Source organism: Macrotis lagotis, chromosome X (assembly GCF_037893015.1).
Source record: "Macrotis lagotis isolate mMagLag1 chromosome X, bilby.v1.9.chrom.fasta, whole genome shotgun sequence".
In the NCBI taxonomy this organism is placed as follows: domain Eukaryota; kingdom Metazoa; phylum Chordata; class Mammalia; order Peramelemorphia; family Peramelidae; genus Macrotis; species Macrotis lagotis.
The window spans coordinates 582,669,784-582,687,173 of NC_133666.1; the positions used below are offsets into that span (position 1 = coordinate 582,669,784).

The 17,390-nt window shown below is 36.5% G+C and overlaps 1 protein-coding gene across 1 annotated transcript in view; it reads right to left on the reverse strand.

Moving 5' to 3' along the window:
• The window catches only part of SNTB1 (syntrophin beta 1), a 320,793-nt gene that overhangs the window by 57,294 nt on the left and 246,109 nt on the right, over positions 1–17,390 (reverse strand). Inside the window, exon 4 of the mRNA XM_074201491.1 lies at positions 384–523. Coding sequence (XP_074057592.1) covers positions 384–523 — 140 coding nt within the window. The remainder of the gene's footprint in view (positions 1–383; positions 524–17,390) is intronic.

Genomic DNA, 17,390 nt, shown 5'->3' on the forward strand with positions numbered 1-17,390 from the left:
GGACCTGTTTCTGCAAATCTAATTCTGCTTCCATATTACCATTTTTACTTCAGAGGACTTAGGTTTACATCCTAGATCTGCTCCTTACCTGCATGAGACTTTGGGCAAATAACTTTCAAATCAATTGAGCAATTATTTAATTCAATTTCAAAATATCCCTGTGATCCACAAAAGGGGCCATTTTTCTTTCTTTTCTTTTTTTTCATTTTCTGGATAAATAAATCTGACAAATGCTTATATTGAATAACATATAGACCCAGAATGAGAGGCAGGCATGGAAGGCAGGTCTTGGTCCAAAAGAGATTGCCAAGTTATGTCAGTGGGAAGCTCTAAATTATATCAGACTCTAGATAAATTTTCCCCAAGAACAAGTTTCTAGGTACCTGGTGGCTAGCAGAGGGTATGTATGAACAGGGCTGAACCAGGCTTCCTTTATCCGTGGCATGCTGTCATAGATTAAGAGGTCCTTCTCAGTCAACATAACCAAGGCTGGTTTCCAGTTCTTCTCATTCTCTCCTGGCACCTGAAATAGAACAGAGAGAGGCTCTTTCAAACAAAGTTGGAAAGGGCGTACTTGGGAGGGAGGAGTTGGCAATCCTACAAACCCAGGGCCTGATAACAGGAGAGCCCATTATTCAGTAGAAAAAAAAAAACAAAACAAAATGGGGGGGAGGAGACAATCATTTTCTGGCCCTTGATCTTTGGGAGGAAAAAAAAATACATTCACTCTTAAAGAACACCTGGTATGTCTGCTAAGTGTTTTCAGAAGTCAGATTCCCATGCCAAACAAACATTTGTAGTCTTCCTTGGTTTCTTGACTGCCATTCATTCCTGAGTCCTTTAATTCCACAGTTAAAAGCTTGGAGGGAGAAAAGAAAACAAAAACAAAAACATTCACAGCTGGTTCTCTGTTACACCACTTTTGTGCTTTACAAAATGATGAGGGTTGAAAGCTTTGGAATGAACTAGTCGTGGCCTTGAAAAATGAAAACCTTGCTGTATTATTGTTTTATTCTGTAGTTGGCTTCACATCAATATTACTCTTATCTTTACTGTTATTGCTGTCATTCATCAGCAGTCCATCTCTGGGATTTAGGCAATTATCTCAAAATCCTCAGTCTGGGTGACCCTATTGACAATTCAGAAACATTGTTGTGGTAGTCTTGATTTCTATTCAGTTGTTTTTCAGTTATGTCTGACTCTTTGTGACCCCATTTGGGGTTTCTTGGCAAAAATGCTGGAATAGTTTGCCATTTTGTTCTCTAACTCATTTTACAGGTAAAGAAACTGAGGCAAAGAGGGTGAAGTGACTTAGGGTCACACAGATAAGTGTCTGAGGCTGTAATTGATATCAGGTCTTCCTGATTCTAGGGCTGGTACCACAGGTTAATTAATTCTTCCACTTTTAGATTTGTATCTCTAATGCCTAGCAAAATGCCTTACATGTAGTAAGAACTTAATAAAAGCTTATTGATTGGTTTTTTTCATATTTGGAGAGCTTTCGTGATAAGACTCTTTCATCTTTTCCCTAGCTTCTTCGAAGAACTCTGCCACCTGTGAAATATCATCTTTCCCATGTGGACTCCAAGAAGAAGGGTTAGCAGTTTCATATATTCCTTTTGGAAGGTTACCTAATCCTTGACTTATTCTGTTATTTTGGTGAGACAATTTTTTTAAGTGGTCTTGGTTCAGAATGATTAAATAGGTGGTGGAACATGAATGTTGGGGCAGCTAGGTGGTACAGTGGATAGAGCACTTGTCTCGGAACCAGAAAGATTCATCTTCCTGAGTTCAAATCTGAACTTAGACTCTTACAAGCTGTGTGGCTCTGAACAAGTTACTTCATCTTGTTTGCCTCGGTTTCCTTACCTGTAAAATGGGCTACAGAGGGAACCGGTAAACCAGTCCAGTATCTTTACCAAGAAAACTCCAAACAGAAAGAATCAGACATGACTAACTGAACAATAACAACAACTTGTATGTAAAGGAAAGTTACTATGTTCCAAGAAATGTTGACTATAATAAAAAAAAATTAGAAGATTTAAATGAATTGCTATAAGTGAAGTAAACAGAGCCAGGAAAATAATATATACAATAATTAGAATAATGTAAAAGTAAAGAAAAACAAGTGAAATGTAATGGTGTGATACTATCCTAACCAAAATTGGGCTCAATGAAAAAAAATGCAAATAGCACTGCTTTCTGTTTCTTTACAAAGGTGAGGACATATAAATCAGATATAATGTTAGACTATTTGGGGGAAATATTTCTTAGTTTTGCTGTAGTTTTTGGTTACTCTTTTTTTTATTATGACATTTTATTAAGTCACTTAACCTAGTTTACTTCAATTTCCTTATTTCTTTCTTTGCCAAGAAAACTTCAAACGGGATCACAAAGAGTAGACATGACAGAAACGACTGCTTAGTCTTGCCATCACACATATGGATGCTCAATAACAATAGCAAAAAGGGGGCTAGATTCATTTATAGAGAAGACCAAACTCTATCAGACACATAAGCTACAGAGTTTTAGGTATAAAGTGGTTTGGAGGATGTAGGGTTATCTTTCTTTTAGTCTTTACAATAAACTTGGAAAATTGTTTATGCAATCTGTCAAAAAGCACATGAAGAAAAAGCACTGGTTTTCCCAAAGAGACCAACCCACAGACCTTTCCAGGTATGACCTATGAATTTTGATTTGAAAGTGTCACCATAATGTCATTTAAGCTTTATTTACCTCAATTTCCTCACTGTAAAAATAGGGATAATAAAAGTGTATCTACTTCCCAGAGTTATTGGGGTCATAAAATGATAATAGTTGCAAAATTTTTAGAACAGTGCCTAGCATATAGTAGGAGCTAAATAAATACTTATTCCTTCCTTCCTCTTCTTTCCCTTCCTTTTTCTCCCTTGTTCCCATTTTCTTTTGTTCTTCCCTCCCCTCTTCTTTTCCTTCCCTTTCCTCCCCCTCTCTCTCTCCTTCTTCCCTCCCTTTCCTTCTTTCTGCTTCTTTTCCTTCTCTCCCCCCACCTTCTTCCCTTGTTATTCCTTTCCTTCATCCTTAAAATGTCCTAGATGTTACATTAGGCATTAGAGATGAATACAAAATAATCTCTAACCACAAGAGCTTACTTTTTATGTAGGGCATCCTACAAGAACAGTTGAATAAATAAAAGAGAGACAAAATAATTTAAAGAGAGAGATAATGAACAAATGGGGGATCAGGAAGGACCTCATGAAGAAAGCAGGATGTGGACTGTGTTTTGTACAAAGCTAGGAATGCTAAGAAGCAGAAATGAGGAGAGAGTTCCTTTTAGAAGTGAACCTTAGACCTTAAAAAAGGTTGATTTTTGTTGTTGTTGCTGTTCAGTTTTTGTTTGTGTGTTTATTTTTACATTTTAAAGTTTAAAAAGGGAAATCACAATCGTGATATTGGTAAAAATGACTCTGGAGGCATGATAGACCAGGAATATCTGAGTCCAAATCCTGCCTCAGATACCAGGGAAGTCATTAAGTCTTTCAGTTAAATCACTATTTCCTCATTGATAAAAAGAGGGTTTGGAGTCAATGACTTCTAAGGTCCTTTCCTGCTCTTTCTTTTCATTGAATTACTTTTTTTTGTGTGCTTCCAAAATGTGCCAATAGATGAAATTTTCAGGGTCCTGCAACATCTATTAATTGAAGCAACCCATGTGTTGTGGAAGGAATATCAACCAGAATCCTCTTCCAAGTGGATTGGACTAATCATCTTCCCTAAAAGGTATTGGTCCAAGACTAAAGGCTCAGTCCACTGACATCAGTTCTCACTTGCCTGAATACAAGGGTCACTAGGCGCCACAATCTATTTGATGCATGGCTGGCAGACCACCACGGGCCATTCAGATCAATGAGCTGTGCCTGGCTAAATCAATGTGTAGTGTCCTTGGTGGATATTCTCGTGAACAATTTTTTCCCCTGGACTTGCTAGTAAATCACTTTTTATTAACTGTTGAATGAAGTATGAGTGTCTTATTTTGTTCCAAAATTGGACCCAAATGAGCAAGGGACTGGTCCAAGTCAGTCCCAGGTCACAACACCATTCAATGTGGAGAGGATGACTTTAATGGCTTGAATCTTTTACTTCAGTAATGTTTCTGTATGCACAGCTGTCACCTCAATGTTACATAAATAAAGTAAGATCCTGTCCTCATGATGATGTCTGATTATCCAAGGAGAAAAATATTATTGTGTAGGAGAATTTGAAACCCACACCTTGTACCACTCCAGATTCAATTAGAAACTTATTCAAAAGTAATATTCCTCAGGAGCAATCACTGCATGTTATTTTAGCAACAACATCTATTTCAAAGCCCCTGTTTCTTGACACCTAAGATATCCCACTTTTAATGTAGCCGTCATGGAGATGTGTTATCTCTGTTTTAATAAAATGTGATGAACAAAACAGATGTGACTTCCATCTCAATTCCAGCTTCCTGTCACTAGATGCTTTTTGAACAGGACATTTTTCAACAATTACTCATGTCTCTACTTTAATGAAAAAAAATTTTAAATGGGAGGAAAGCAACACTGTGAAGAGCAGTTGATCCAGGCATTATTCTGATGTATGTACTCAAGGGAAGGCAACAATTTATTTCCACCTGTCCTTCTTGGAAAAGTCCAATCCATAGAACAGGTAGGGAGCATTCATCCAAAAGGCATATTTAAACTCATAGAGTAGTAACCAGCTTTTCTTCATCCCCAATGAGTTGGAACATGAAGAAAGGACTAGAAGTGGTTTGTAATTCAGAAAAAAAGGATTTCAAAATACATAAGAATTCCCTTCCCATTAAGTTGTAGATTTATGGAATCATACAGTCTTAAAGTTAGAAGTCACCTGAGAGATCATTTAAATCAACTTCTCTCCCAATAGAGAAATCTGCTCTACAAAACCTCTGATGGTTTATTGCTCTTGTTTGAAGCCTTCTTGTGACACACAGTTCATTAATTTTTAAGGAAACTTGTCCTGCTAAAGGACCAAATTTTACTATGACACTCCTTGGCTTTAAAAGCTCCAGTGGCTCCCTATTCCTTGTAGGATAAAATACCAACTTCTTTGTTTATCTTTTTAAAACCTTTCATAATCTGGTGCCAGCCTCTCTTTTTACAGGGCAATTACTACCTAGTTCTAGGATCCTGAGATTACTTTTGCTCCTCTGGGCTTTACCTAACTCACCTATAAAAATGAGATGGTTGGATTAAAAGACCACTGAATCCCCCCCATAGCTCTCAATACATGATTCAAATAATGATTGAAGGTAAGGTGGAACCATTTTGGGAAGGGTAGGGTAGGGTAGCCTTGTCAAGCTAAGCACCTTGGATTTTTATCCTACAAACAATAGGAAATACATTGAAAGACTCTGAGAAGGGAAAGGACATGGTTAGATCTGTATCTTAGGAAGATTTGGAAGCTACATGGAAAATAAATTGGGGAGGAAAGAGGCTGAGAGTAGTGGTGATAATTAGAACTTCTCAGAGCAGTTTAATAAGAGATATCAGGAACTCAAAAAAAGGGCTTGATTGGTGAACAAATTGGTGGGCAAAAGGAATAAATGATAATGGAATTTTTAAAAAGGACTGGTCACTGTGTGATTATTTTTTTTTCAATGTTAAAAGCAGAAATAAGCTAGCAGCACAGATCACTTATTACTCTAAAAAGGGATACAATAGTTTCCCAAATTAGCAAAAATCCAGGAAACAAGACCAGCAGCTTATAAAAAAAAAGGCCACTTTGTACTGATAATTTTGTTCCAAAGACCAAGTTCTGCAGGGAACAGGACAAAAAAGTGGAGAGGGGAGAAGGAGCAACAAGAAGGGTTGGAAAGACCCTAGAGTATCTGGTGGGGGCGGGGGGCTGAGGCCTGATGACATTTTGAGAACAGGTACTGTGACATACTGGCATAAGTAATTAATCTCTATCAAGAAGCATTTACCACTACTCTACTAGGTTTAGAGGGTACAAGTGCAAAAAGAAAAAAAAAAAGAAAGAATATTTATTTGTAATATGTGTCTAGTGCTTAGCAAAATATTTATCAATTGATTGATTGGTACACATCCTATTTCATTATTGGAGACCAAATTGGGCCTGGAATTCAATGAAGAACCTCACTTTCCAACATACTATGAAAAAGTTAATTGACTTTATCCAAGTGAACTAGTTTTTGTGAAACCTTGTTACTTAACCCATCAAAATTTGGGAACTTGAACAGGCCTGGATTAATCTTTTTCCATTATTTTAAATGAGATAACCAAGTGACTTTCCCCATACTATACAACCAGTTGGGTTTTCTGCTTCCCAACCAACTTTCCTTTCAAAAACAATTCAACAACTTATTAATCATTTAACCTGCAGCCTATTTGAGTGGGTCGCCTTAAGTCTAAGGAATTTAATGTATGCAGGGCTCGACACTATGAAGAAAGTGTAGTAGAACATTGCATATATTGTCACTTTCTTGATGTATAGGTTTGTTTATTTAAGAACTGAGAAATGACATTTTTCAGTCATGGCTAATATGAGAATTTTTTTTCCTGGACTATGCTTATTAATGAGTTGGGATTTTTTTTGGGGGGGATGTTGTTGAGGGGGGCAAGTATGTGGGTAATGATATTGATAGAATATCATCCCAAAATTAAGGAAATAAAAAAGAACATCAATGAAAAAGTTCTTAAAATGTGTACTCTTAGACAATCAAGGCCCAAACAGGGATCAAACAGTCGAGCTTGGCATGGGACCTGTTGTTACCCAATCAATGATGTTGTGTGGGAGAAATTGGGAAGGAACATAGTATAGTACTAAGATGTCGAACCTGGGCACCTGGGAGGATGGCGCTGCCAATAACTGAAGTAGGTGAGAATGAAGGGAAAAGATGAGGAGATAAGTTTGTGGCGTAGGATTATAGATTTAGAGCTGTAAGGAATTTTAGACCTAATCTAAATTCAAGTACCTCATTTTTGGAGCTGAGGAAACAGACCCAGAGAATCTGAACAATTTGCTCATGGTCATATATGGAGGAAATGACATAGCTGGGATTCAAACCCAGGTTTTCTGAGTTTAAATCTAGCATTCTTTTCATTATGCCATCTTTTTAGCTCTTGGTATTCAGTTTGAGGTTTGGCAGGGGTTCATGTAGGTCAAGATGTCTAAGAGGGATTGGCAGTCAAATGAGAAGTCGGGAGTGGGGTTAAACCTTTGAGAGCCATTTGTGATAAAACTAATAGTTGAACCCACCATGTGGGTGACATAGCCAAGAGAGAAAGTGAAGGCCTAGGATAGAAGAAGGTCAAGAGAACTCTGAGGGATACCACATAGAGAAGATAGGAGGAAAAAGCCAGCAGAGGAGAATAAGGGATGGTTTCAGAGGAACTTGAAGACGTTTATGAACTAATACAGAGTGAACAGAACCAGGGAAAGGTATAATACAATAACATTGTAAAATGAAAAATTTTGAAATATTTAAGAACTCTGAACAATGCAATGATCAACCAGGACCAATGATGAAACAACACTGGTCACTCTTAACATAGAAGTGAGGGACTCATACATAATAATGAGACATGAAGTTTTAGACATATCCAATATGGGAATTTGTTTCCTCGCTTAGACATAATCACTGCCTGAGTTGTTTTTGTTTTTAACCTCAATGTAGAGAAACAAAAGAAAATAAATGTCCATTAATTGAAAATAATGAAACTAAATTAAATTGGATTGGTATGAGGGGGGGTTAAGGAATCAGAGATAGTGATTATTCTTATCTTCTGTTCTGCTATTTTTATAGTATCCTCTGTATTCTAGCATCCCTCTTTCTATTTCCTCTTCTTTACTTTTCACAGCCCCAGCAGTGGGTTTGTGGGAAGAAAGAGGTGTGAAAGGGGGCAACAAATGAGTGGTTAGCAGCCAGGAAGAATGGCAGCTTTCAAGGTAGGGAAGGTCAACTTCTACTTTGATTTCTGAGGTAGCTGTTATCACTTTTATTTTAATCAAAGCATTTCAGCTAAGGTTGTTGGGAATTTAAAATAAAGGACAAGGTATCTGTGTAATAATAATTAGCACTTATCATCTTCAAAATGCTTTATAAACATTAGCTAATTAATCCTCCAACACCCCCGGAGGCAGATAACCATCACCTCCACTTTACAGACAGGGAAAAAGAAGCCAAGAGATTAATTGACTCAGTTGAAGGCGGAAGAGGCCCCTATGTAGGAACAGATAGACTTTGAGAAAACCTTGCTTTCTCTATCTTGACCTGGACCCCAATAGCAGATAGACTAGGGAAATGGAAGTCAGATGGTTAGAGAAATCACTTTATTTTTCTTTTAGAATAGTGTTTTGAAGGATTTACTTAAGTTCATGAGACTTCCAAGTGGGCACTGTTTGAAGAACTAAAACGTTCCTAATGGAATTCACAAACTTTTAGCATCATAGAATCTCAGAATTGGAAGGAAATTCAGAGTTCATTCAGTTCAACTTATATTTCAGTGAGAACTCTCTTTTACAGTATCAATGATGGACAGTCCCATAGGCTCTTCCCAGAGACTTTGAGAAAAGGGAAGCTCACCCCCCCCCCCCCCAAAGGAACGCATGGATTTTTGATAGCGTTAATTATTGGGAAATTTCTCCCTCTGCGGAATCATATTGCTCTTCATTCTACTCCTAGGGGACAAATAGAACAAGTCTAATCTTTCATTCACATCAATCTTTAGATTTTTAAAAATATTTATTTTACCCACCTCTAATTAAATGTTAAAACAATTTTTTAAAATTAAAAAAAAGTTTTTAGTTCCAACTTCTATCCTCCCATCCTTTTCACCCACCCTCCCTAAGACAATAAGCAGTCAGATACAGGTTACACAAGTGCAATTATGTACAAAGTTTCCATATTAGTCATTATATGCAAGAAGATTTGAATAAAAAAGAAAGGAAGAAAGTGAAAAATAGCATACTTCAGTCTGTAGTCAAACAATATAAGTTCTTCCTCTGGAGGCAGATAGTACACTTTATCATTAATCCTTTGGGATTGTCTTGGATCATTGTATTGCTGAGAGTAGTTGTCATTCACAATTCTTCTTTGAATATCGGTGTTGCAACAATGTACAACATTCTCCTGGTTCTCTTCACTTCATTATGCACCAATCGATGTATGTCTAACAAAAATCACTGTCTATCATTTCTTAGAGAACAATAGTATTCCATTATAATCATATACCTAGATTATTTAATTGATAGGCATTTCTTCAATTTGTAGTTAACCACCAAATAAAAAAGAGCTACTGTAAATATTTTTGTACAAACTGGTCCTCCCCCCCCCCTTTTTTTGGCAGGGGCTAAATTGGGATATAGATCTAGAGGTAGATACTGCTGGATCAAAAGGTATGCATGGTTTTATAGCTCTTTGGACATGTTCCAAATTGCTCTCCCAAAAGTTGTGGTCAGTTCACAACTCCACAAACAATGTATTAGTGTCCCAGGTTTCCCATATCCCCTCTAACATCCACCATTTTCCTCTTTTGTCATATTGGTAATCTGATAGCTGTAAGTAGAATCTCAGAGTTGTTTTCATTTCCAAATGCAAACTCTAATCAATAGTGATCTAGGTAATTTTTTTCATATGACTATAAATAGCTTTGATTTCCTTTTCTGCATCTGGTCATATCTTTTGGCCATTCGTCAATTGGAGAATAACTTGTATTGTTATAAATTTGACTCAGTTCTCTATTTCTTGAGAAATGAGACCTTTCCAGAAATTCTTATTGTAACCCCCATCCCCATTTTCTGCTTTCAATTTTTAGATTCCCCATTTTCTGCTTTCAATTTTTAGATTTTTGAGATTGGTTTTCATGCCCCCCCCCAATATTCTAGTATAAATATTCTCACTTTCTTCAGCTGATAATCATGTCATAGTCTTGAAGTCCATCTTTACCCTGACCTGCTTCCTTTGCATTCTGGCTGGTTAATCAAAGTCCTTCCTAAAATTTGGCACCCAGAACTAAATCCAATAATTCAGATATACTCCTACCAGGACAAAGTACAGCAAAGCCATCACCTCCTTTTCCCCTGAAGATAAGGATAAGAGCCTAGATCTGTTTTTTCACTGGTCAAAAGACAATCTGGACATGGAAATTTCCTCTACTAAAGTAGGTCAACACCTCTAGGCTTAGAGAGCTGTCTTAGAATACTGAGAAATTAGGGTCATACAGTCAATGTATAGGAGAGGAAGTATTTGAATCCTGTCCTCTCTCTTTTCTTCATCTTGCCGTTTCCTTGTCTCACAACACATAGTTGCCTTCTACCACCATCTCCTCTTTCATTCCTATCTTAAGAGGTGGCCTTTCTCTTTACCAAGGCAAACACCTTTCTCTCTCTCTCTCTCTCTCTCTCTCTCTCTCTATATATATATATATATATATATATATATATATATATATATGTATATATATATATATATATATATATATGCAATTCCATTCCATCCCATTTTCTCCAGGACATTGCTTTTTCCATCATCTCAACCTCTCACTTCTCTTCAATCTTTTTTAATGCAATGGCTGTCCTCCAATTTGCTTATAATCATACCCACATTCCTACCTTCATTTTATCCACCTCTTTTCATATCTTTTGAAAAATTATTTTTAGTTTTTTCCCAAGGCACACAACTAGGTAATTATTAAGTGTCTGAGGCCGGATTTGAACTCAGGTGCTCCTGACTCCAGGGCTGGTGCTCTATCCGCTGCGCGACCTAGCTGCCCTCCATAGGATATCTTAATGATGTCTCTCCTGCGCAAACATTCATCTCTTCCTAACATTCCTATTATTGTCCAAGGTACTACCATCATCCTAGTTATCTAGGCTTGCAACCTATGTATTAATCTTAACTATTTTTAATAATATTGTATTTTCCAAATATGTATAAAGACAATTTTAAAAATTCACTTAAAAATTGAGCTCCAAAATATCCCCCTCTTCTTCACTTCCTTCCCTCTCCCTAAAATGGTAAGCAATTTGATAAAAGTTATATTATGTACAATCATAAACAAATTAGTCATTCAACCATAACTCTTCATTCTATCACTCTCCTTATCTACTCTATTGTCAAGGAGTGTCAGTTTTATCTTCTTGTTCATTTATTTCAATTGTCTGACTTCGTGACCCAATTTTGGAGGTTTTCTTGGCAAAGATTCTGGAGTGGTTTGCCATTTCCTTCTCCAGTTCATTTTTATAGATGAGAAAACTGAGACAAACAGAGTTAAGTGACTTGCCCAGGGTCACAAAGCTAATATGTGACTGAGGCCAGATTTGAGCTCAGGAAGAGGCATCTTCCTGACTACAGATCAAATTTTCTAGCCAATCTACCACCTAGCTGCCCTCTTACCTTCTTAACATGTCTCATATATACCCCCGCCCAAAAAAACTCTCATTTGCACTATCCTGTGCAGTCCTTTATCACTTCAGACTTGAATGATGAGAGTCACCTGCTAGGTAGTCTCCCTCCTCAAGTTTCTTCCCCTCTCTAGTCCATCTTCCATCTAGCTGACAAAGTCATCTTCTTAAAGTGCATGACTTCCCTGCTTCTCTATTCAATAAGTTCCAGTGCTCTTTATCATCTCCCAGATAAAATATAAAATTCTCTATTTCAACATCCAAAGCTCTTCACAACCTGACCTCCTCCTACCTTCCCAGTGTCCAGTCTTTTTTAATAATTCATTTATTTTGTTTTACAAATTTTCCCTTAATCTTACTTCCCTCCCCCCAACCCTCCACAGAAGACAAGTTGTCAGTCTTTACATTGTTTCCATGGTATACACTGATCCAAATTGAATGTTATGAGAGAGAAATCATATCCTTAAGGAAGGAACATGAAGTATAAGAGATAGCAAGACCAGGCAATAAGATATCAGTTCAAAGTCCACAGTTCTTTATCTGGGTACAAATGGTATTCTCCATTGTAGACAGCCCCAAATTGTCCCCGGTTGTTGCACTGATGAAATGAGCACATCCATCAAGGTTGAACATCACCCCCATGTTGCTGTTAGGGTATACAATGTTTTTCTGGTTTTGCTCAAGTGTCCAGTCTTCTTACACCTGACTCCCTTCCTCTCCTCTTTTAATTTTCTTCATTTTAGTGATGCTGACCTCTTTGTTGCTTCTAGCACAAGATATTTCATGTCCAGACTCTGAACATGAAGTTTTCAATGGTTGTTTCTCATACTTAGAATTCTCTCCCTCCTCTTCTCCACCTACTGGCTTCCCTCAAGACCAGCTAAAAATCCCACCATCTGTAAGATGCCTTTCTCAATTCTGTCTAACGCTACTGCTTTCCTTCAGATTAACTCTAATTTATCCTGTGTACATCTTATTTTTAATAGTTATGTTTTGTCTTCTCCATTACAGTATGAGCTCCTTGAAAACACTATTTGCATTTTTTGGTAGACCCAGAAATTAGGACAGTCTGGTTCATGGCCCTTAATAAAAGGTTATTGACTGACATTACCTGCTTATTAAGACAATCTAAGATAACATTAGTTGTTTTTGTTGCTATAACATAATACTGTTAACCTTTTAAACTCATATTTAGCATACAAGTCACAAAATTTCCTCAGGTTCTTTTCATATCAACAGTCCTTCCAAGTGTTGGTTTTATATAATCTAAGCTCCTCTAGGGCAAGATCTATCTCATTTTTTTTTTTTGCCTTTACTTTTTAAAAAGTTTTTTCTTTAATTTTTGCAAGGCAATGGGGTTAAAAGTGACTTGCCCAAACTGCCTTTGGATCTTTAGCATCTAGCATGCTGTAAAAAAAAAAAAGCTTAATAAAAGTTTACCGATTGAATTTGTTACATTTAATTATTCAATTTGACCCAGCATTCTAGTTTCTAAAGGTGTATGTGTGCATACACACACACACACACACACACACACACACACACACACACAGCATATATACACATATATAATTAAATTTCTTATCATTTTATATATCAGCTGTCTCCTCAGGTTTCATGTCATCCACAAATTTGAAAATCCTGCCATCTATCAAGTAATATAGTAATAAACTGATAAGACCAAGAATAGACCCTCTGTAGTTAACCTTTTCAACCTCTTTTCAGCTTGACATTGATTCATTAATTATTCTTTTTGTCTGATTGTTCAACCATTTCTGAATTTACCTGACTGTGCTATCTTCCATACCATATCTTGCCATCTTGTACACAAATATGTTGTATGAAAGATCATCCAAACGGACCCATGTGGGCAAAGTTTTTGTCAAAGTAGAGATTAAAACTCTTTCCCCTTGATTCTAAGTCTAGTGCTCTTCCCATTAAATGCAGTATGCCTCGGCAAATATGATGCAGGAAGAGGCCATTATCTATACAGAGAAACAGATGCTTCAAATATCTATACACAAACACAGGCTATGGGAAATTTAACAAAGTGAAGCAAAGAGTTTAATATAGTGGGAGGGGACTTTGGGTTGTGATGGGGATATCTTCTGCTTCCTACCTTCTTTAGTAATGTCTGAGTTAATAACTGACACCTTATGTCTTTAGTCCTGCTTTCTTTTATTTTAGAAAGATTTTATTTATTTTTGAATTTTACAATTTTCCCCCATTTTTGCTTCCCTCTCCCCAGCCCCCACAGAAGGCAGTCTGTTAGATTTTACATTGTTTCCATGGTATACATTGATCTCAGTTGAATGTGATGAGAGAGAAATCATATCCTTAAGGAAGAAAAATAAAGTATAAGAGATAGCAAAATTACATAATAAGATAACGTGTTTTTTTTCCCTAAATTGAAGGTAATAGTTTTTGGTCTTTGTTCAAACTCCACAATTCTTTCTCTGGATACAGAATGTATTTTCCATTGCAGATAGCCCAAAATTGTCCCTGGTTGTTGCACTGATGGAATGAGCAAGTCCATCAAGGTTGATCATCACCCCCATGTTGCTGTTAGGGTGCACAGTGTTTTTCTGGTTCTGCTCATCTCTCTCAGCATCAGTTCATGCAAATCCCTCCAGGCTTCCCTGAATTCCCATCCCTCCTGGTTTCTAATAGAACAATAGTGTTTCATGTTAGTCATGCTTTCTAAATTAAATCATATTTGATACCTAATTTCTTTGGGATAAGACTATAATATGATTGGTACAGGTGAGGGATATCACTCTCTTAATGCTATTTGGCACCTTTTCTGCTACTGGACTCTTTCAGCTATCTGATGTAGCCTAAGGATAAACCTTTCTTAGAATAATGTTTTTAAATGCATAAATTAAAATACATAGGATTTCAAAGGAAATCACTTATATTGACTTTAAGTTCTCAAATATTTAAAAATAAACCTCAAGATAAAAACTCCTATTTTTAAGAGTTATCTAAAATGTTGAAAGGTAAGTTAAATGATTAGCAAAATCACAAAACTAGCATATGTCAGAGGCTGAACCCAAGTCTTTCTATTTGCTATCTACTATGCCATGTTTTCTCTTGTATGCTCTCTGGCACTATATAACTATGTTAATAGTGGTAGGGCAATAGATAATGCCTGCCCTTTTTCATCAAGCTCCTCTCCATTACATAAATGTTTACCTAGCAAGTCATATGTTGAAAGGAACTCTCTTGATTCAGTTACATAATCTCTGAAGAATCACATAGGCCTAATACTGAGCAGGAGGCATTCTATTCTTTTACTGTAATCAGAGCTTCTCTTTTCCAAAATGACTGAGTCTATTAACAGGGCTTTCAAAATGAAGGGGCCCTGTCTCATTCTAGGATGTGGACCCAAAGAGCCAAGATGCTCCATTATATATTGTAATCTATAATTTTTGTTGAGAATTTTATTCATGGGGCAGCTAGGTGGTGCAGTGGATAGAGTGCAACCATCCTGGAGTCAAGAGGACCTGAGTTCAAATGTGACCACAGACATTTAATAATTACCTAGCTGTTGTGACCTTGGGTAAGTCACTTGACACCATTGCCTTGCAAAAAAACAAAAAACAAAGAAACAATAAGAATTTTATTCACTTTGATCAACTATGATGGACTTATTCATTTTGGCAGTATAATAATCAAAGACAATGCTAAAAGACTTGGGATGGAAAATACCATCCATATTCAGAGAAGAAACTGTGGAGTTTAAATGAAGACCAAAGTTTTGCTATCTTCAATTTTTAAAAGTTATCTTTTATAATATATCATTTTCTCTAACATCTTTCTCCTGTTTGGTTTTAAATCTTTTTTCACAACATGATTAATATGGATCTATGTTTAGCATAATTACACATGTAGAGACTATATTAGATTGCTTTCTGTCAGGGGAAGGGAAAAATGGAAAACTCAAAACCTTGCCAAAAAATGATTAGTGAAAACTACTATTTCATGTAGTTGGAGAAACAAATAAATAATATTTAAAAAAAAGAATTCTATTCACTAATATTGGATAGCCATCATTACTGATGGGTGTGAATGTTTTGGAATTCATGATTACCTAATGATCCCAAAGTTCTCATAGCACTTTTGGAAGAAACCATAGTTTTTTAAAACATTAAAATGATTCTTGGTGTTGTAAAGAGGTACCAGTGATGAAATCTGAAGACCAAAGTTTTAAATCCAGTTCTGTGATTTACTGGTCTGTGACTCTCAAGAAATGGATAACTATCTCTGGGTCTCAGTTTTCTCATCTTTAAAAAGAAAAGAGTTGGACTAGACCACAAAATTAAGAGAATCTCAGTGTTAGAAAGGACCTCTGAGATCATCTAATCCAACTTATAATGGGGCAGGAATCTCCTATATAATGATTCTGATGAGGGGTCATTCAATCTTTATTGAAAACTTTGATAAGGGATAATCCAGAGGTAACCCATTACACATTTGGATAGTTCTAAATATTAGTAAGTTTTTGTTTCTGAATTTCCATCCTTCGTTTGCCATTCCTCAGCATCTATTCCATTTCTGGATTTGTCTTCTGGTGCCAGTAGTTGTGGTATAGGACTAAGAGTGCCAGTTTCTGAATTAGATGAACTAAGTTTGAAGCCAACCTTTGACATTCAATAGCTATAAGAATTTTGTCAAGTCATTTTACTTCTCTGGACCTCAGTTCTCTTCATTTGAGGTTCTTTCAAACCCTGAAGCTCAGATCCCTTCTCATATTTAGAGCCAAGTCCTTCCAATAATCTTTGACACAGTTTCCATTGTCTTCACATTCTTTATCCCCTTTGCTGTCAGTGTCTTAAAATATGGACCCTGGAACCAAACATTATAGTCTTCTAGCTCAAAATCTCCAACTAAGCACTGCCATTATATGATACTGGACTAGATAATATATACTTCAGTTGGCTACAGCATGGGAAAGGATATTTTGGCCATTTTATGTCTTTCTAAGACCTGTACCAATAGACTACAATCATGTCAGATGGATTTTCAATCTCAGAATTTGTTAGCTTATGAAATACTCTGGAAATAAAGTGAATGCTTTCAATGCTGAGCTAAACTTTCACTAACAATAGCCTCTCAACCAGTTCAGTTCAACAAAATTAATCCAACCTTCCAAGTAATGAGTTTTCCATTAACATCCACCTACCCAAACAGCAAGAATATTTTACTAATGATTGCACTCCCTCCCCCTAACCCTGACCTGAAAAAAATAAACATAAGAAAACTAAGAAAAAGGAAGTAATCGACGTTTCCTTAAACTAGGAAATCTCCACCTTTTATGTATCATGAACACTTATGGCAATCATGTAAATCATAGTATCATTCCTTTCTTAGAATCCCATTCTTAAAAATGTATATAGTACATAGGATTACCAAGGAAATCAATTTTATTTAAGTAATATCAAATTCTTTTTAAATGGTCAAAGACTACAGGTTACAATCCCTTGTCTTAAACCACTCAAAAATCCTCTGAGTACCAACAATTGTACCCAGCTGTTCCTTCAGTTATCCTCATCATCCCAGTTCTCTTTTCTCTTTCAAAAGGTGGTAGCAGTCCATATTCAGCTTCCAGGAATGGATGAAAGACTACTTTTAATCTGTGATGCTCATAGATAATTAAATTAGACTCCTCAGTCTAGTCTGGGAAGCTATTTTATATTTTCATTAACTCAAAAGGGCCATTTCAATTACATTCCCTGTTTAGTAAACAAATTATCTTTGACTTGCAGGCTTCATTTCTGTAAGACCCAGGAAACATGCCCTTTCAAGAGCTATGCCGCAGCCATTGCTGCTTCGGTCGCAGTGGCAATTTATGATTTTAAAAAGGTGCCTTTGGAAAGTCAGACTCAGGGTCTTAGGATCTAAAAATGAACAAGCTTACTTAAAAAAATATTCTGTGGCTCTGATTGCTTCTTTGCCTTCAAAACACAAATTCAGGGCTG